This window comes from Abramis brama (assembly GCF_963993115.1).
Source record: "Abramis brama genome assembly, chromosome: 1".
NCBI lineage: Eukaryota > Metazoa > Chordata > Actinopteri > Cypriniformes > Leuciscidae > Abramis > Abramis brama.
In genome coordinates this window covers 21006311-21026974 of record NC_139963.1, presented here as the reverse complement: position 1 = coordinate 21026974, position 20664 = coordinate 21006311, and the positions used below count along the sequence as shown (strand labels likewise).

The window sequence follows — 20664 nt, the reverse complement described above, 5'->3', positions numbered from 1 at the left end:
ACTTGATTGATTTGTTCTTTTACCCAATAGTAGTGTTACATGAATGCTGCTAGCCAATCAGGCTTAAGGAGAACGGAAACCCCCGAACTTGCACGAACCTCTCCGAAAATTATAGGCTACTTGCGGATGTATAAAAGTTGCGCACAGTCAAGCGGCGGCGGTGGAAAAGCGTACTTCAGTATTGAATTTGTTTCAGGATCTGAAGTTAAACTATTTGTTTCTTTTAAAGATCAGAGAATGAATCGCTTTCACCTTTTCGCGTTTTTAATTTGGCTGTTAATTGAGGACAGCCAAGCAATAATCAGGTAATGCATCATTTATTTGATTTTTTTATCGATGTAAGCGCGTCATGTCCTGCACATATTTAGGCTGCATACATATGTAGGCTAACTATTCACGAAAGAGTTTGCTACAAAAAACGTAAACAGCCCCATGGTGATTCTGCGCATTAACAGTATTGAAGTTTATCTTTTGGCTATTGCAATAAAATTGAATCTTCAATCAACAGATCCCACGCATTATATTTCTTCAGTTTAGTCTGGCTGCAATAAACAGTGCTGCTCTCAGGACGTTTTGTGTAAAAGCTATTTTATAGCATCAGCTCGTGCTTTGGACCAGGAAGTTGAACTCGCATGACAGAGTATTGCTACAAGTTAGTAAACAGTAACATGTGTGAACTGGGGGGTATTCCAGAAAGCAGGTTATGTGACAGGCCTATACCTGGGTATGTTTAAGGGTAAGTAATCGGATAACCTCAACTTTCGGTTTCAAAAACGGAGGTTACATTTAGGGTATGCAAGTAGGCGTAGCCATAGAAGCATCTCTGTCTGAACATAACCTGCTCCGCACAACTCAACGCACAAGTAAATAAACCGGTCTCAGTCCTGTTGCGCAAATAATTAGTCCATTCGGTTCGTACGGGAACTTAGTGCTTATAAAAGTGCCGAACGCGCGGTGTTATTAATTATTGCCTGATTCATGTCTCCATTAACCATGGTATAAATATTGGTAAAATGATTAGATCATTTTGATTGATCTAATCCAGGTTTTAATAAACTGTATCTACAAAACATACTTAGGCCTAGATTATGAAAAATGGCACATTTCAGCATAAACAAAATTTAAAAATAACCTGCAGGGACGTTCTGGTTCACTATAGGTTATAAAATAAGTTCTATAAATAACCTTCTGGGAAGATTTTCATTAGGTTGCAAAAAAAGAACCTACAGAGAACGTTCCTAGAATGTTCTTATTTGGTTCCCTAAAAAATAACCAAATGGGGGAACTTTCTGTGTTTGCTGGGTTACTATAAGGCTACTTGTTTCAAAACATCCAGAGAACATTCAAAAGTAGTTTTTATAACTTAAGGGGAATGTTAGCAAAATGTTCATGGAAATAATCGCTACGATAGCCTACCATAGCATAAACATTGCCTTTGTAACGATGGCACGTACAAGCACTAGTAACATTCTCTTTGGAAAATCATATTGTGACTGTTTTATAGCAATAAACTACTTGAATCAGGTGCTTTATTGCTTTATCACTGCTGTATCTCTAGAATTCCTCTGCACAAGACGCGCACTGTGCGCCGCATGTTGGCAGACAATGGGAAGACTATTGATGAGCTCAAATCCATGGCCAGAGAGAAAACCTCCAAAGTCAAATTTCCAGTCCCTAATACAACCACAACAACTCCGCAAACAACACATCTACCACCACCTGTAGAGAAACTCACCAACTTCATGGATGTAAGAGAACCTGGTATTCTATCCCTTGTTTTATGCTTTTGGTTCTTGCGTAAATAATATAATTAGTCTGGTTGTCCTTTCTCCCTCTTCAGGCCCAGTATTTTGGAGTGGTCAGTATTGGTACACCTCCTCAGGACTTCACTGTGCTGTTTGACACTGGATCATCCAACCTCTGGGTTCCATCTATCCATTGCTCCTACCTGGACATAGCATGCTGTGAGTGGTGTTTTGAATGATTGTATTAATCTGTATTTGATTTTTTGTTTTCTTTAGTAACTTTGTGCTTTTACTCTTGCTGTCTATCAGGGTTGCACCATCGCTACAACTCTAAGAAGTCAAGCACGTACGTTAAGAATGGCACAGAGTTCGCAATCCGGTACGGCAGAGGGAGTCTCTCTGGCTTCATCAGTCAGGATACAGTCACTGTGAGTAAAGACTTCAGTAACCCGTCATTTTTTTTCATTTTTAGTTTTAGCAATTTTAGCACTTCAACTTATTTTATTTCAGTTAGTTGAACTTACCAAAGCAATATTTTTCATTTTCATTTAAGTTGAATTTTTTCATCTAAAATTTACGCCGGTGGTCAAAAGTTTGAAATAATTAAGTTTTGATTTTTTTCATCGTTTTTTTTTTTTTTAAAGAAGTCTCTTTTGCTCACCAAGGCTGAATGTATTTGAAATGTATTTTCAAATGTAATTTACAGTCTTCAGTGTCTCATGATCCTTCAAAAATCATTCTAATATGATGATTTAGTATTTTTTTTGGTGCTTATTTATTGGCTCAATATTTTCAACATTGATAATAATTAATGTTTCATCAAATCATCAAATTAGAATGATTTCTGAAGGATCAGGTGACACTGAAGTAATGATGCTGAAAAATTCAACTTTGCATCACAGGAATAAATTGCATTTTAAAACTTTTTTTGACCACCGGTGTAGAATTTGTTTTTATCTCAGCTTTATTCCAAATAAAGAAATAAATGTTTAATAGTTAACGATAACAACACTAGTTGATGCATCAACATGACGGCCTCTCATTCGCTTCTGTCTGTAGTTGGCAGGGCTGAAGGTGCCAGACCAGCAGTTTGCCGAGGCGGTTAAACAGCCTGGGATTGTGTTCGCGGTGGCACGTTTTGATGGCGTCCTGGGCATGGCATACCCCGCCATTTCTGTAGATGGGATTACGCCGGTGTTTGACACGGCCATGGCTGCCAAAATCCTGCCCCAGAATATCTTCTCTTTTTATATCAACCGGTAAGGCTTGCTTCTGCTCTTGGCTCCTGTTACTCCATTTCAAGTTTCATTTTACTGTTTATTTTAGATTTGTTTAGCCAATTGGTGGACATTTAAAGGAGAACTCCGGTCAATTTTAACATTGAGCTCATTTTTTTGTAAATTTGGAGTGCTGTCAATACAGAGAACAATGACAAAAATCAGTGTTGCCTACACCGTGTTATCCTCTTTTTAAAATTTGCACCCTGTTGACTTCAATGGGGCAAGTTTTAAACCTGCTTTTAGCCTCTTAACATCCTTGATGTGTCATTACAAGTGCACAGCCAATGTGAGTGATTCCTTCAGAGTGAACACGGGTAAATCTGACTGCAGTAGATGTGAAAGATATGAATAAAAGTGATGTTAATTCAGCCAGCGCTCATACCTGTATTTACTTCCTGTTTTCGGTCGAAGTCCATAGTAGTCGATTGTCGAGTTCTCCACTGTTGCTTAGTTACCTATGATCACGCGCGTGAACTCAACAGTCGATTACTATGGACTTTGACCGAAAACAGGATGTAAATACAGGTATGAGCGCTGGCCGAATTAACATCACTTTTATTCATATCTTTCACATCTACTGCAGTCAGATTCACCGTGTTCACTCTGAAGGAATCACTCACATGACCTGTGCACTTGTAATGACACATCAAGGATGTTAAGAGGCTAAAAGCAGGTTTAAAACTTGCCCCATTTAAGTCAACAGGGTGCAAATTTAAAAAAAAGGATAACACAGTGTAGGCAACACCGATTTTTGTCATTGTTCTCTGTACTGACAGCACTCCAAATTTACAAAAAATGAGAGTTTGGAAAGGAACTGGGAAATGACCTTGTTTCCATTATCTGAGGTTCCTCTATTTTCTTCTCCATTTCAGTTTTAAATGTTGAAGAATGTGGCTACAGATGTAGACTGATAGTTTGACCTTAAGCATGAAAGAATTGTATTTATTCTTGTGTTAAACGGTAACGCATGACTCATTACTGCTTGCATAGCAGTGCCACCCCCTCCTTGCTTTCCAAAACGCACTTGCATGTTATGGCCAGTTTATCACACAATAGTTGATTGTTCTGTCTGTATAAAAAGCCTCTTTTACTAACTGAATGATTTGTGACAAACGTGTGTATGTGCGTCAAGTTTTGGTGACTAAATGTCTTTTATAAGGTGTGAATAACCTAAAAGTTGGCTTAATGAACATGCTAAATTTTATTAATAAATGTTGTGTGCAGGGACCCTGCAGGTGAGGTTGGAGGAGAGCTGATGCTCGGAGGTTTTGACAACCAGTATTTCGACGGTGATCTGCATTACGTCAACGTCACGCGAAAAGCCTACTGGCAGATAAAGATGGATGAGTATGTGTTCACCAAGACTGTGGCTTTTCAAAGATTCTGCTCAAGGATTAGCCCTCGTTTTAGACTTGATTGATTTTGGTTTACCGGATTGTCAAAAACTTTTGGGGGTTCAGTCTCTATGATTGTTGGAAACCGAGACAAAATCTATTTGTATTAATAACTCGTTGCATATATTGGTCGTTTTCCTACAGGGTTCAGGTAGGTGGCACTCTAACCCTCTGCAAAAGTGGATGCCAGGCAATTGTTGACACGGGAACATCAATGATCACTGGGCCGGTTCAAGAGGTGCGGGCCCTGCAGAAAGCTATCGGAGCCATACCACTGCTTATGGGAGAGGTGAGGAGAACTCCAGTTTATATATATATATATATATATATATATATATATATATATATATATATATATATATATATATATTATTAATAATAATATATGGTTTCTGCAGGTTTTTTTTTTTTTTTTTGTCTTAATTTGCAAACAAAGGGCTGAAATCAGAACTGAAATCTTAAGTTGCATTAAATGTTGCATGCATTGCAAAAAATGGTGTCCTGTTTTCCAATATAAATATCGAAAAATCTTTGAATTGAGATACATTTACTTGAGATGTAAGTGTAAAAAAAACTCTTTGAAAATGTTTAACAAAATAAAAGGAGTAGTTCACCTAAAAATCATTTACTCACTCTCAAGTTGTTCCAAATCTGTATAAATTTCTCTGATCTGCTGAACACAAAGGAAGTTATTTTAAAGAAAGTTAGTAACCAGGACACTTTGGGGCACCATTGACTTCCATAGGAAAAAAAAAAACAGAACTGTTCAGTTTCCCACATTCTTCAAAATATCTTCCTTTGTTTTCAACAGAACAAAGAAATGTACGCGCCCTCAACTTGTTCCAAATCTGTATAAATGATGACACAATTTTTGTGTGAACTATCCCTTTAAGTGCTTTTATGCGTAGAACAAGAACGTATATCTGCCAATGAGTTATCCAAACTTGCCTTTGAATTAAGTTTTTCTCAGCCCATTGGCAGATATTTAGTCTTGTTTTAATCATAAATTTCATTTTGATCAATTTGTCAGAAAACAAGACTTCATATTTTGTATCCCTAGTAAGTGCATCTTGATTAAAGAATCTTAAGACTTCTGTTGAGGAAGAAAATCACTTTTTGTGCAGTGTGATCAAAATACACCAGCGGTTGGAAGCAGAACAATTCAAGCTTTATTTGTAAAATGAATTCAAAAGTAATCGATATCTGTTGTATTTTTAAACTGTAAAGTGTTGCTAATACAACTGTTTTTCTCCTTAGACATTCACATTTAGAGAACATATTAACGTATTAAGTTCCCTTTAATTTAGTCGTAAATTTTCTCTACTTTCTCTTAAAAAGGTCTTAAATGTACCATCATAAACTTTTTTATTTTATTTTTTTACACTTTTTATCTTAATATTTTCAATTGTTTATTTTATGTATTTATTTTAGCATAAAGTGAGGAAGTCGTAATGTAAATATTTCCATGTGTTTCCTCTGTAGTACTGGATTGACTGTAAGAAGATTCCATCACTTCCCGTTGTTTCCTTAAGCCTGGGAGGGAAGATGCTCAATTTAACTGGAGAGGACTATGTTCTGAAGGTAATAATAATAATAATTCGTTACATTTATATAGCGCTTTTCTGGGTCTTCAAAGCGCTTCACATATGGAAGGGGGGAATCTCCTCAACCACCACCAATGTGCAGCATCCACTTGGATGATGCAACGGCAGCCATATTGCGTCAGAACGCCCACCACACACCAGTAAACATTTAACAGGAGTGAGTTACTTTTACCATAATGTAGTATTTTTACCATAATGCTGTTCAAAGAGTAGACAAAGTATGATACAACTTTCAGTGATAAACCTGCCCTTATAATAACTGTTCTGTTAATAATCCCTGTCTCGATCCAGCTGTCTGTGGGTGGGGATACAAAAATGCGGAAGTATAATCTGTAGTTTTCATGAAATCCCTGGAGCTGTCAAAAGTCGTCAACATGCAGACTTTTGCTGACAAATAAACGTGAATTTCTGGGTTTCTTCGCAACACTGAGAATGAGTAAAAAGTTCATTTACATGTACTACCGATCTTTGTAACAATACAAAGCGGGTTGAAAAACGGCAAAGTTACACTTTAAGTAAATAATATAGTGCATTAGTGCCCGCCCTCTTTTTCAGCGCAAGTATTTCAGCTGGTTCCAGAAGTATTTTTTTCCATTCATTTTCCCATTGGGATTCTTCAAGTCTTCATTAAAGAGTTATAAGCCTATGAACCAAGCCAAACAGCTATGAGGTGAACCACAACAGTGCAATGTTTGAGTTGAAGCAAAAAAGTTTTTGATTCAGACAAAAAGACAAAGGCACAAGACTGTGTACTTAACGGTTTTATTGAGGGAAAGAACTACAATCCCACGAAGCATTGCGAACAGCATAATCAAATAAAAAAACGATGAAGAAATCTAAATCTACTCACCAAGACTATCTTTTCAATCAAAAGGTTATCATTCAAAATCAGTCTGAAAATGGATTTGTTTTTGTTTTGAGTTTTTACTTCCAGAGCCCGACTGTTGCGCTCTATTGAACTCAATTTACCTCATTTCTATCTCTTCTCAGGTGACTCATATGGGTATGAGCGTTTGTCTGTCTGGCTTTATGGCTATGGATATCCCGCCTCCCGCCGGGCCGCTGTGGATTCTGGGAGACGTGTTCATCGGCCGCTACTACACTGTGTTTGACAGGGAAGCGGACCGCGTGGGCTTTGCTCCTGCCAAGTGAACAAAGAGTGCATGAGATTATGCTATGGTACTGGATCTAATGTACCATTAGCTATACAGAAACCACTGCTTTTTTTGGGTTTTTTTTTTGAAGTTGTTAAATTTATTGCAAGATGAAATGTGCGACATTGACGAACAAATCAACAAATGCCTGAAGTGATACATTTTCAAGATTAACTTGTTTAGCTACTGTTTCTCTGTACTTCCCCTCGAAAGCTGCCTTGTGTTTTTATTTTGCACTAAGTTTCAATAGATTGAGTCAAACTATGCATTTTTATTTTATACTTTAGCCGTTAATAGTACATTTAATAAAGACTGATTACATGGCTGGTAGATTTCTAGTTTTGTAACTTTTGTCAGCTCACTTCTGTATTTGTGTGTATCATTTTGATAATGTTAACAACACTGGTGTATTTTACTTGATTTACCAAACTGAAGTGCACTTTCTGTTAAAGCTGACTAAGACTGCTTGGTTTCTTAATCACTGTCTAATCACTGAACTAGAAATTGTAGAAAAAGTTCTTCCAAACCTGGAGTTAAATAAAGTTTTGTTTGTAGTTACGTGTTTGGTGTGGGTTCAGCTCAAGCATTGTTTTTCGATGGCTGTTAACAGTTGTATTTACTTTGAAAACTTTTAGAAAGTTAATGTCTTGTAAATACACAGGGAAATGCCATAAAGAGGCCATTCCCATAAATGAGTTGTCTAAAAATGAACTAAACTGCTAGACTGATGGGGGTTTTAGTATTTAGTGATTTGTTGAATCCAATGTGGGGAAAACCAGTACAAGCAGGGGTGTTTTCCAGATCTTATTTCTAGAAGTTCCTCGCATAGCTTTATATACTGTACTGCATCTCCGACCCTACAGAAAGAGACATGGGTTCTGCATACTGCGATTATTATACCGCTCAAACAGTTTATAGTATCAGTCATCTTCAGTCTGTTTCCTGAGATAATTCAAAATGTCCATCACATGATTTATAGGACATAACATTCAGATGTGCCACCATTTCAAATACATCTAACATGAACAGAACTGCAACAAATGTTGATTATAATATTTACCTTTGGCTGAACTTCTGTCATGCCACTGAAGTTAATTTAATTTCCCTTCAACAGATCTAATTTCGAAGTCATGAAAACTGTATGTGAACATAATGCAAATATACTACCATTAAATTGGGGTCAGTAGATGTTTAAATGTCTTTGAAATAACTCTCTTTTGCTCATTTTTTAAATAGAAAATGCAGTTAAGTAATATTGTAAAGTATAATTTAACAATCATTTTCCATTTTAAAATATAATTTATTCCTGTGATGGCAAAGCTGAATTTTCAGCATCATTACTCCAGTCTTCAGTGTCACATGATCCTTTAAAGTATTAATTTCTTTCTAAAAAAACATCTTACAGACCTCAAACACACAGTCATAACTGTACTGAGCACAAATAATTCACAATAACACTGTAATACAGTTTCACTCCATTTTATTTTATTGTCATCCTTTGCTCTCTATTGCATTACAGAGACCAGAGGCATGAATCACTCTTACAGAACAAATGATACAAAGTGCTGTTTAATAAAAATAATAATCACCAGGAAATGAAGAAACGAGTACAGACGCATCACATGCAAAGTACTAGGCCAAGCTGAACTCCACTAGCAGATCTAATTTGGGTTCGGTGCTGCTTTCATATCATTCGCTAGGTAAATGTCTATCTGCTACATCACACAGGTCGACACAGGTGTTCCGGTGTTTATGCAAGCAAAATAAATGCTTCAATACACATGATCTTTTGAGTTTTGGCATTTCATAGCGGAGACGTAGCCTATTTTATATTTTGTTCTATTAGACGACTCTCCAAGCACAAAGTATGATCATAAGATATACATAAATAGTTTTGGTTACATCTGTACAATCAGTACAAAAATACTAAAATGTCTCTATTAAGTCTGTTTTATTAGGCTCTTGTAAATCTTTTGCACACAATATCCTTCAGTTCATTCAAACATTCCTTTTAACCCATACATCCTCATACAATATAGACAAGAGGAGAAACATCCTTCCATTTCTGTTTTCCTAAACCTTTTAAATGATTCTACATATGGGCAGCTTCAATACAATAAAAATCACATCTGCTCTTTGTTTAGCCATTCTAAAAGAGTTTAAACATATCTTTTGATTATCAATTCAGGTGTTTAGCTTCTGGTTTCAGCAGTGTGTAATAACCCGTTTCAACCATTTCAATAGCATCATATTTCTACGAGCGACCTTTGAAAGAGCATGAAGAAAAGCAATGTATCCTACATCACCAACAACTAAAAATCCTTACATAACATTTCTCCAGTAGCACTGCTTCTCATAACAGGTAATCTGCATGTTTTATTGGCACAAACTGACAAGAAAAAATTTGTTTGTCTTTGCAATTAATTTTGAATAATGGACAGAAATCGTCTTTTGTTGTAAGTGTTTATGAACAAATCAAGGAAATACTGAACCATGTTCCACACATAAAAAAAAACGGGGGAACATAAAACCATGAATGTATCACTGTAACATGCCAAATTACCTCCATTGAATCTTAATGCATTGTGTGCAATAACGGACACATATGAGATGACTGTGCCTGAATTTATACGAATATCACATACAGACGATATAATCTTCATGCCAATTCACTGTGCATCAGGAAAGACAAAAACACCTAAATGATTTATGATAGGCCATATAAAATATGACTAACAGATGAGTTTGTTGTACCTGAAAATAACTGATGATGGTATAATTAAAAAACAATTGAGGTTCCTAATCTACTCAGAACAGGACACGTATGAAAACATTGCCATTATTTTGGTTTGTGTATCAACTCCACGACCAAACAGTGGTAGTGTGTGTGCAGGAGTTGTTAAACAGTTCTCAAAAGGCTCTCTGGGTCGGACAACGCGCAGTAGAGCGTGTATCCCAGTTCGTCTATTTCCTGTGGCGTTAGCTCACAGAACAGATTGACCTTGAGATTTAGGGTGCAGGGTAGCCTCCCAGCTTCTAGGTGTCCCACTAGTGCACGAAGCAGCTGCATGAAACGGTCGGCGAGCGCTTCTTGAGTCCATTCGCCCTCCTGTTCGCTCAGGAGAAGGATTGTGTTAGTGAGCTGGCTGGCGTTTAATCGTGTTAGCGCTGGATTCAGTTTACACACGGCTTTAACAACTTTAAGACATGCGCAACGGCACCCGCCATCTTCCTGATCAAGGGCACGTAACTTTGTTGTTTCCGCCACGCGAAAACTTTGCCTCCACAGGTTCTCGTGCCGTTCGGCAGCCAAACGATGTGGTTTGGCGATCAGTGAGACACCGTCCTCCATTACAAGCAACGGGAGGAAGTCCACGTAAAGGCGACGGTCCGTTTCGTACTGCACTTCTAGCGTGAGCGTTTCCGATGGGACCACGGGTCGAATGACGTAATCTAAAACGCTACCGATGGCGGGCCAGTTGATGGATCCAGCGACGAGCTTCTCGAAAACTTCTAGGACGCTCTTTGGGGAAAGGTAACCACCCACAATACAACGGTCCCAGTAACTGCTTCCACGCGGGAAGTACTCAAGGTTTTCCCGACGAACCAGCCAGAAGCCAGGAACGTTCATGATGGTGTCCTCACCAGGAATGGATGACCAGAGATTCTTCTCAAGGATCATGGGTACCATCAGCTGGGCGTGATCAGCAGTCACCACCTAATAATTTAAAGTAAAAAAATAAAGTAAAAATAAATAAATAAATAACATTGATAATAATAAATGTTTCTTGAGCATCAAATCATTATATTCGAATAATTTCTGAAGGATCATGTGACACTGAAGACTGGAGTATTGATGCTGAAAATTCAGCTTTGCATCACAGGAATAAAATACATTTTAAAGTGTATTCAAATAGAAAACAGCTATTTTGAATTATAATAATATTTAACTTTTACAGTATTTTTGTTTAAATAAATGCAGCCTTGAAGAGGCTATAAGAGACTTCTTTCAAAACATAAAAAAAAAAATTTCCAACCCCCAACTTTCGAGTTGATCTAAATGTTCCTCTAGGGCCATTTTCCTAGTTGCATTCGCACCACCAGTAGGAACTCTGAAGTGACGTAAGCCACGCTTGTTGTGATTTTTATTTTGACTCGGCTCAGAACACCAGAGCCCGAGCACACAGCACTCGCATTCTCCGTGTTCATTAGTTTACAATCTGTTTAACAGTCATATCTAATACGTTATTAGGTAGAACTGTTATACAAAGAAAGTAAACAGTATATGAAAAAGTATTAGCGTTTGCCGTGTGGTTGTGATGCTCAATGTCGCTAGCTGAGCAGAAATACATAATAATGTTTCGCTTGGTCCCTCAAAGTTGCGTTGGATTTTCTCCTCGGCATAAAGGTTGAGAGGTCCATCTATCACTTTTTTCCGTGTTCGTAGAGTACATTTTTGGAGAAAATATATAGGCTATAATCTGTCAGTGTGTACACAGCTTTTTTTTAAAATGGTGGGTGCTGGTTTTTCACGTACGTTGGGCAAATCAGCGTACACTTACGTCACTGGTAGTTCCTATTGTACTGGGTTAGACCCTATTCTGAAGTAGGAGCTAATTTAATTCCCCCAAAAGGCGTTCCTAGAACTAAAATTATTCCCAGTTCCTGCAGTGTAGGGGGTACTTCTGCCATTAGTTCTAGGAACTATGAAAAGGTTCCACTGGTGCGAAAGCCCCTTATAACACTCTCTGAATGGTACCCCTGTGTTCTCACCTGGAGGTCGTCATACAGACTGCCACTTAGGTACATTTCTCGTAGGGGCATATCAGGTAGTTTTGCGTGGAGGAAGAATCGAAGCTCCGCACAGATATCCAACGCGGCACGGCGAGCTACGGCCTGCTCTTCTGAGGGGATCGCCACTCGCTCATGAAAGAAGGCCCAGAGGTGTTCCTGCAGCGAGAGACGAATCCGTGCCCTCTGGAGTTCAGCCTTACCAGAGCCGCCACCACCGCGGCCCATAACACGATGTAAAGAATCTAAAAAAGCAGAAGATCACACAAAAATAGACTTAAATGCCACTGATCATATTTAAATATTCAAAAGGTCAACACGTGGTAGAATAATTCTACTTTATCACAACACACAGCCTAAAACAACACAATCTTTAGTTTTCCAGACACAGATTGATACTAGGCTTGGACTACGAGGGAGGAGAGATGGCACAGGACAGTGAACTAGTCATTCAACAACGAGAGAGGTAGAGATTCTGAATATTTCCAGTGCTTGACATTGATAATTCCTTCAGACAACTCATCAACTACTCAAAATGATTAAGCACAACCCTAATGCCCAGAAAACGAATAAAGGGGCTACAGAATCCTACAGTGTGTTGGTTAAGGAAGGGTTTAAATACCCACTGAGCAAGTAGAGAAGACACTCCGTTATGTACAAGCCTGGTAAACAATAAGCATACAGGTTAGGATAGGACAAACAAGGGATAAACCATGTCCATGGTGGGCCAGGCTTTAAAATAAATCAATTAAATTAATTCAAATTAATGAAAATCAAAAAATAAATATTACCTTTCCTCATATCTATGAAAATATACATTAAAAAGGGAATTGAAAAGCACATGTTGTCTCATGGTCTTTGCATTCAAAAGCACAGTATGTTGTGTCTGCAAGGCACCAGAGATTCATTACCTGGCTTGAAGGAGCTGGAGGAGGTAGGGAGTGTCTGTAGAGAGCGGCTGACGTTCTGTTTCATGTCACGGTTCAGTGTCCGTGGTGACGACCCCATCCAGCTCGGCTCCTCCCAGCTTCTCCGTCCTGATGGGTCGGCTTTAGTGGGACTGGATGGGGCACTGAGAGCTCGATCGTACATCTGAGACAAACCAAACTCAATTATACACCAAAAATAATAATACATTTAGCTGCTAGCAGCAATTCCAGGGCCAAGCCCCTTATGGCCATTTTTGGCATGTTTGGACATTGGATTTCATATGGTTAAACACTTTCTACACATTGAATTTGATCAAATGCTTATCTTAGCTTGTTGCTTTAAACAGCATGCCACTCATATAACGGTTTAATTTTGGCTCGCAGCTATTGGCTCTAATTACACAACATTGCACACAATTTTATAAAGTTGCCCCACACAGGACTCAAACCCACAATCTCTGGGTCAGGTGTCTGTCGCTCATCTCACTGCGCCACTGGGAATATGTGTTTTCACCCAGATGCCAAAATTCTATAGTTCAAGTGAGAATCAACTCAAAATAAAGATTTGTAAATGAAGAGTTCAGATGCAAAAGCCTTTAAGTGCCGTCTGAAATTTTCTTCTAGAATGATCATTTTTTTATCAAACTTGTATATTTAAGTTCAATAATTTCACTTAAATGACAATTAATAGGTAATTTTCATTGCCATTTAAGTGAAATTACTGAACTTAAATATACAAGTTTGATAAAAAATGATCATTCTAGAAGAAAATTTCAGATGGCACTTGCATCTAAACTCTTCAAATTCACTGCATGTTATTTTCAGATGAGATCATTCTCCAAAAGACAATGTCTGGAACAGAAGCAACTTTTGCATCACTTCTGGCCACAGTACCTCTAGTGGTCTGGGCATGTGCCAAACTGGATTTGAACCCACGACCTGAATGATTCGGGGCTCACGACACGTGGAATTACAGATTGCACCGCTCAGTTGACGCTGATTCAACAAGCTGCAAAGGAGAGCCTTCGACGTTAGAATGAGCACACAAAAGCATGCTAATGTAGCTAATGGTTAATCTGATAGCTGAAGAGCCACATTAGGAAGTATAGCAACTGGTTAGCATGTTAAATAATTAACTAAAATAAGACAACAAACACAGGCAGGGTCAAATTTGGAGAGATATTTCTCAGGAACGGTAGTGAATATCAAGTTAGTTCAGTCATTTCTGTGCGGCTAGGTCCAAAGTTCGTCTGATCCAATTTTGGGCAAAATTTGTAGGAGAAGTAGCTAAAAAAATGTTTTTTGTATTTGCTTTAATATGGCAGACAGTCACATTGTTGGAAAATGATAAATTAGATTTTGTTGGAATTGGCATAAACCAAGGAACAGAATGACAAAGAAGTTTTTGCAAAAAACTTATATCTCTAGAACACTAGGTGGCGCTGCTTATCAGGTATCTTCAGGGCATGTCGATGATGATACCTACCAAATGTTGTGTCTAGATGTCCAATCGTTTAAAAGATATTGCCATTTATGGCAACATTCAAAATGGTGGGCACGTGGTTCGTTCAATCGTGGCAAAATCGGTATCATCAGATTCGGTATGACAAGCAATCCATAGACAGACATCATGATTTTCTGACAAACGGTTCAACAGTTATTAGCAAAAATAGCAATTTTTCAGATCTAATGACCTGTAGGTGGCGCTGTTCCCAAATTTGGCATGGACCCTCAGATCATGGTTCCGATGAGGTGTACCAATTTTCATGCTGATTGATCAAAGTTTGGCCTAAATACAGCCTCTGAACCAATTTTGGGTCGACCCCATTAAGTTCGTAACACCATCACAAAGATGAATTAAAAAAAAAATCTGTTCAGTCAATATCTGTGCAGCTCAGTCCATAGATCATCTGAGCCAATTTTCGTACGAATTGGAGGCGCTACAGAGTAAGTCCTAGAGACCCCAAAATTGGCCAGATTACTATTCATTACCATCACTACAAGTATGCAAATTTTTATCATTTTCACGGTTCATAGGGTTGCCATTGACTCACATTGAGGAGGAATAATAGTAAAGTAAACTTACAACTCCAAAGGGGCTAACAAAAATCTTTTTTTTTTTCCTCTTTTTTTTGGGGGGATAAATAGATAATTCACAAGAACAGCAGTTATTTCAAAAGAAATCTTTGTAACAATATTAAAGTCTTCACTGTCACTTTTGATTAAAATAATGCATCCCTGTATTAATTTCTTTTAAAAAACACTCAAAAATGTTACTGCCCCCAAACTTTTGAATGGTAGTGTAGATTTTTGGTGACCATTTTCCTTTCTCTGAACTTAAGAATTACCCGGATTTTTTTTTTACAACTGTAAAATCTGTAAAATTTGTTTTATAAACAAATTTACAATATCTAAAAACCCTTTAGCTTTAATTGTGAAATAATCTACAGAACTTGCGCAGCTCATGCACAGGATATTAAACAACTGACTTCATCCTTCAATAACAAACTCTTCGCAAAGCTGAATTACATTGTGAGAGACACTGAAAGGTGATGCTCAAAGTGTTTAAGATCAAAATGAAATGATCTAGGACGGGGTTAATAAACATTATCTGCTCTTCCCTGTCATTTAGATTCTGTACAAGTAATTTTTTGCATGCTTGCTCGCTGTTTTTAATAAAAGCTATTTCAGAGAGACTGGAAGATAAAGTACAGTTTATATAGTACAATTACTTCAGGGGAAGATCACAGGAAATGTGATTCGTTAGGACAGAAGTGCATTACATCATGTTCCTGTACTCACTCTTTTGACCGCCAGCGTGGCGATCCCGAGCATGGCTGCTCCCCCGACTCCCAGCACCAGCTTTGCATTAGAGAGCACAAAGTCAATCGCTGTGCCAAGCCCATTGTCGTCTTTCTTCCCCTTCCGATCCCCGTTCACTCCTGCCATCGATCTTTCCCTCCCTGAGATGGAGAAAGAGAACAGGAAAAGAAGAAACAAGAAATTTATTTTTTCATCAACTTAAAGTTATGTAAGATGCTAAGCTTATATGCAGTTTACCTAGTTATGACATCACATGAATCACAATGTCACATGACACGTTGCAGTTATGTCAACAAATACCTTGTGTTGTTATTGGTCAAAAGTTTAGACACAGAGAAACAGGTATGACGGGGCTCGACAATAAGGAATGCCTGATGGCCCGGGGTCAGCGTGAAAGGTGATGGGGCGGATTCGTAATTGTGAAATGTTAAATATATTAAAAATTGTAATAGCTGCTAGAAAACTGGATGTGCGTCAATATACAGTAGATCAGTGCGTGAGGTCTTAAAGAGACAGCAGCCACATATTCCTGTGTCCTTAATGTTAATAACAAAAGACAAAGAAAATCACTTAATGCTCTTGACAATCACTTTTGTAGCTTTAATAAGGAATGATATTTCATTTATACAGTGAAGACTATCCAGTGTTATTTTACATTTGATTATTTAATTTCTGTAGTATTTCTTACAGGAATATTACACTCCTGAAAATCTTAAAGCACTGTTAACGGTATTTGTTTAAACAAAGGGTTACATGGGTTAAAAACAATAACTATTTTTATTCACTGGTATTTTAGTATTTTTATACTATTATAGTTTTTGTTAAAATGTCCCTATTATGCTATTGTAAAGGCTCCTGATTTTGTTTTGGAGTCTCCTACAACAGGTTTACATGCATCAAAATAATAAAAAAAACACTTTCATTTTCTCATAATTTATATTGCACATCACATTTTTCAATGATTCTCAAATGACTCGTCGGATGAATCAGTCTCTCTAAATCCCTCCTATCCGTGAGCTGCTCTGCTCTGATTGGCCAGACGGCCCAGTCTGCTGTGCTTGGTCTACGATTGTATGAAATCGCACAATTCTACGAAAGCTCAGCGATTGTACATACTGTAAAGCGATGACGTCGATTTTACCATATCCGAGCGCGAGTCTGATGATGAAACATTGGAAGAACTAGTCATTCAACCCGAACCTCCATCACAAGGACTCAAGCAGGACGTTTCTCAGTGATACACTACTCAGTTTGACGTACATTATGAGATGTTTCGACTGTAATTCCTCACCATCAGTATTAACAAGTGTATGTCCATCAACCAACCGATGTGTATATTTCTAATTTATTGTGGTGAACATGCGGGAACTGCACGTTAACAGCGCATATGTTAGTCGAGCACTAACGTGAATGACTGATGTAACATTAAAGTTTGCAAAACTCCCGGTTCTTCTGGTCCAATCAGTGCAGGGCTGTGTGAGATCTGACTGTCAATCACAGTTCGTGCACGCCACAGATTATTTTTATTTTAGCTTTTATTTATTTCCAGTGAGCAATTTTAGTGCTTCAATTTATTTGAATTAGGTGCCAAGGCAATATTTCTAATTTTCGATTAGTTTTAAGTTTTTTTAAATCTAATTTTCACATTTTAAGCTTTATTTCAATCAACAAAAATGCTTTTTAACGGTTTTAGTTAATGATAACAACCGTGGTTTAGACATACATGCACCTCCTGCGACTGTAAGCTGCCTACAATGTTTCAAAGGCAGAAATGCTCATCTTACCAGCTAGCAGTCAGACTGTCTGGTGCTGACGGGCCACTTCTACACCAAGCCGCCCAGCCTGCTGTTGAGGAAGAACTGTCCTCTCTTCAGCGCGTCCTCCCTCTCTGCTGGGGCGCTGAGGGTCTGACAGCGGCGGAACTCTCGGGTCACTGCGCGCCGGTAGAAGTCGCGGTCGGTGTACTGTAGGTGTTGACCTGCACGGAGCAGTGCTCGGTACAGCTGCAGGACAGCACTGCGGGACCAGCCGCCCATCAGGGAGGGTTCAGAGCGGGCAGAGACCGACGTCTCACACGCACCTGGAAGATGGACACTTTAAAGTCAGTGTTAAATGGAAGTTGCATTGCGGGAAAACCTGTAGGGCGGGACTTGATTGGATGGCTGTGCTTTTGGTGCATTCAAGTACTCCTGGGGAGTTCGTACTTACGAGGTGGGAAGTCGTGTTTACGACGGCCGGTGCGTTCAAGTCACTTTCATCGGAGTAAGATGGCGGTGTACTTTCTCTTAATTAATTACACAAAAATACAGAAAGGTTCTTAAACTCTAGTTCTAGAAAATGAAGATCAAAGAAATGTGCATCAGGAGTGCTTTGCTTTTATATGTTTTTAAATAATTTATGAAGCCACTGCAAACTTTATCTTTACAAATTACATTATGCCATCGTATTCTGTGCAGGTAATTAGCTTACTTCGCTGTAAATAGAAAAGCCTGACAATAGGGGCTTTCGCACCGGAGGAACCTTTTCACGGTTCCTAGAACTATTGGCGGAAGTACCCGGATTTTGGCGTGTTCGCACCGCAGGAACTAGGAATTATTTTAGTTCTAGGAACTCTTTTGGAGGTGCTAATTTAGCTCCTATTTCAGAGTAGGGTCTAAACCAGCATTATAGGAACTATCCGTGATGTTAGTGTACACTGATTGGCTGAACGCACATGAAACACCAGCACCCGCCTTTAAAAAAAAAAAAAAAGCTGTGTACACAGACAGATTATGGCCTATATATTCACTCCACAAACTAACTCTACGAACATGGAAAACAGTGATAGATGGGCCTCTTAACCTTTACGCTAAGGAATCCGACGCAACTTTGAGGGGACCACGCAAATCACTGCTAAATACCTTTAAGTATTGTGGTATTCCACCTCCATGTGTCTCATTGAAACGCCCCCAACTCGTAAAGATCAGGGCTTAAAGAAAATCCAGAGCTTCCCACTCGTATTTACGACATTGTGTTCATGTGCGTTCAACTCGTATAGTGCTATACGATCTTTACGAGATGACTTGAAAGCACCATTTGCTATTGCTGTGATGTCATGTGAGTGACAGTTTTCCCCTCCCTTACACCAGTAAACACGTCATCAGAGAATTAAAAGATGTCGCTGCAAAAGGGAGGAGAAGTGATTTTGATTAAAACTTAAGGGCACATGAATTTAATAAGATAATGATGTGCACAGATAAATAAGAAATACAATATTCCATAAAGAAAAAATCAATTCAATTTCATGGTGACTTTAATACCACCCTTTGAATGGATGACAACAGGACATTGAACACACCAAAGTACTGTGGTAACTGCGGTCATAATGCAAATATTTATTCAATAAATAGCTGACACAACCAAACCGCATTCAAATCACCACAATTCAGCGCTCATCCTTTCAAAACAAAACAAATAAAAGCAGACCAATGCTGGCACGTGCGGCTTATGTTAGTCATATGACCCTGTAATGAAATGTGCAATGTCTGAGCACTAGTTATCATAATTAATGTTGGGGATATTTAAAATACATGGCTGATTTTTACATGCTTTGATTGATACCCGAGTAAACTGTCTAAGACTGAACCATCGCCTTTATAACTACTGCAATGTCCAGTGCAATAAAGCCTGTTCCACACATAATATTTAGGTATATCAGGAAATATATATATATATATATATATAAATATAACCTTTTGAATAGTATTAACACGCTGTATGGGAAGCAGTTCTGGCGAATGTATATGAAAATGAGACGTTTGCAAGCAGAGCTGCAGTTATTTTGCATGCTACCGTTAGCTAGCCTCATCTCCAATGACCTTCTTTAACTGTGAAAATATGTCAATACGCTCAACCTCCGAGGTCTCAAATGTTTTAGAAACTCATATCCGGTGCCAATAGAAACTTTTACTCACGTTTGAATTAGACAGAAATGAATGTTTAGCTTGGCAAGGGTGGGGAGATCAGACAGCCTTCAGTAAAGGGTCGACCAATGCCGCTCCGGAAGAAGAATTTAAATGACTACTTCCGGGCTTATTGGAACAAGTTTATAAAATGGGCCGTGGCTCAAAAAACATTAGTGTGCTGCTGACTATTTAGTTAGCATTACCAGTATATTTCTGGCGTTTCTGCAGTGCATCAGGGTTTTTAAAATTATAATTCTTTAATATATTGTATTTTAAAAATACCTTTAAAATGCTTTTTATGGATTTTATTTTACCCTTTTCCAGACTTTAAGAACCTCTACTATGAAAATAGTAATTATAGATATAAACATAAAACATTTCAATATTTACGGTGTGAAATTACATATAAAGAGTTCAGATGCGAAAATTTTCTTCTTGAATGATCATTTTTATCAAGCTTGTATATTTAAGTTCAGTCATTTCACTTAAATAGCAATGAAAATGACCTATTAATTGTCATTTAAGTGAAACTACTGAACTTAAATATATGAGCTTGATAAAAATGATCATTCTAGAAGAAAATTTCAGATGGCTTTTGCATCTGAACTCTTTATATGCACACACACACACACACACACACACATTAGGGGTGTAACAATATATCGGGTCACAATATATCTCAATACAAAAATACAACAATATGTATTGTGGATGGTGACAGTATGTATCGTGGATAGTTCACCCAAAATAAAAATTACTGTGTGAGAATAAATTCAAATTTTCAGAGTTTTGGTGTCTGTCAGTATTACATTAATTACTAAAATGATGAATATAATGTAATAATGCAATGGGGGAATATGTGTGGGTCCTGATAATGCCTAATGTCTTATGTTAACAGTAAAAAGTGGCCTACATTATTTTTAATATATCTAGTGACAGAGTGCAAGCATATCCATCTAAAGCAGGGGTGGGGAACCTTTTTCCTATCAAGGGCCATTTT

General features: G+C 38.0%; 2 protein-coding genes across 2 annotated transcripts; one reads left to right on the top strand and one right to left on the bottom strand.

Annotated features, from left to right (window-relative positions):
• Window positions 1-116: 116 nt before the first annotated feature.
• Window positions 117-7731, top strand: napsa (napsin A aspartic peptidase). Its single transcript, XM_084123011.1, has 9 exons — window positions 117-305; window positions 1559-1748; window positions 1841-1964; window positions 2055-2173; window positions 2805-3004; window positions 4250-4372; window positions 4564-4708; window positions 5902-6000; window positions 7014-7731. Exons 1-9 carry the CDS (start codon window positions 127-129, stop codon window positions 7173-7175), a joined length of 1341 nt encoding a protein of 446 aa, XP_083979137.1. The 5' UTR covers window positions 117-126; the 3' UTR covers window positions 7176-7731.
• Window positions 7732-8640: 909 nt separating this feature from the next.
• On the bottom strand, window positions 8641-19780 carry mief1 (mitochondrial elongation factor 1). The gene is made up of 6 exons (XM_084123222.1): window positions 19674-19780; window positions 17505-17800; window positions 15700-15860; window positions 12880-13060; window positions 11951-12213; window positions 8641-10895 (listed from the first exon to the last, which is right to left on the bottom strand). The coding sequence occupies exons 3-6, from the start codon at window positions 15844-15846 to the stop codon at window positions 10077-10079; spliced, it is 1410 nt and encodes a 469-aa protein (XP_083979348.1). The 5' UTR covers window positions 15847-15860; window positions 17505-17800; window positions 19674-19780; the 3' UTR covers window positions 8641-10076.
• Between the last annotated feature and the right edge of the window lie 884 nt (window positions 19781-20664).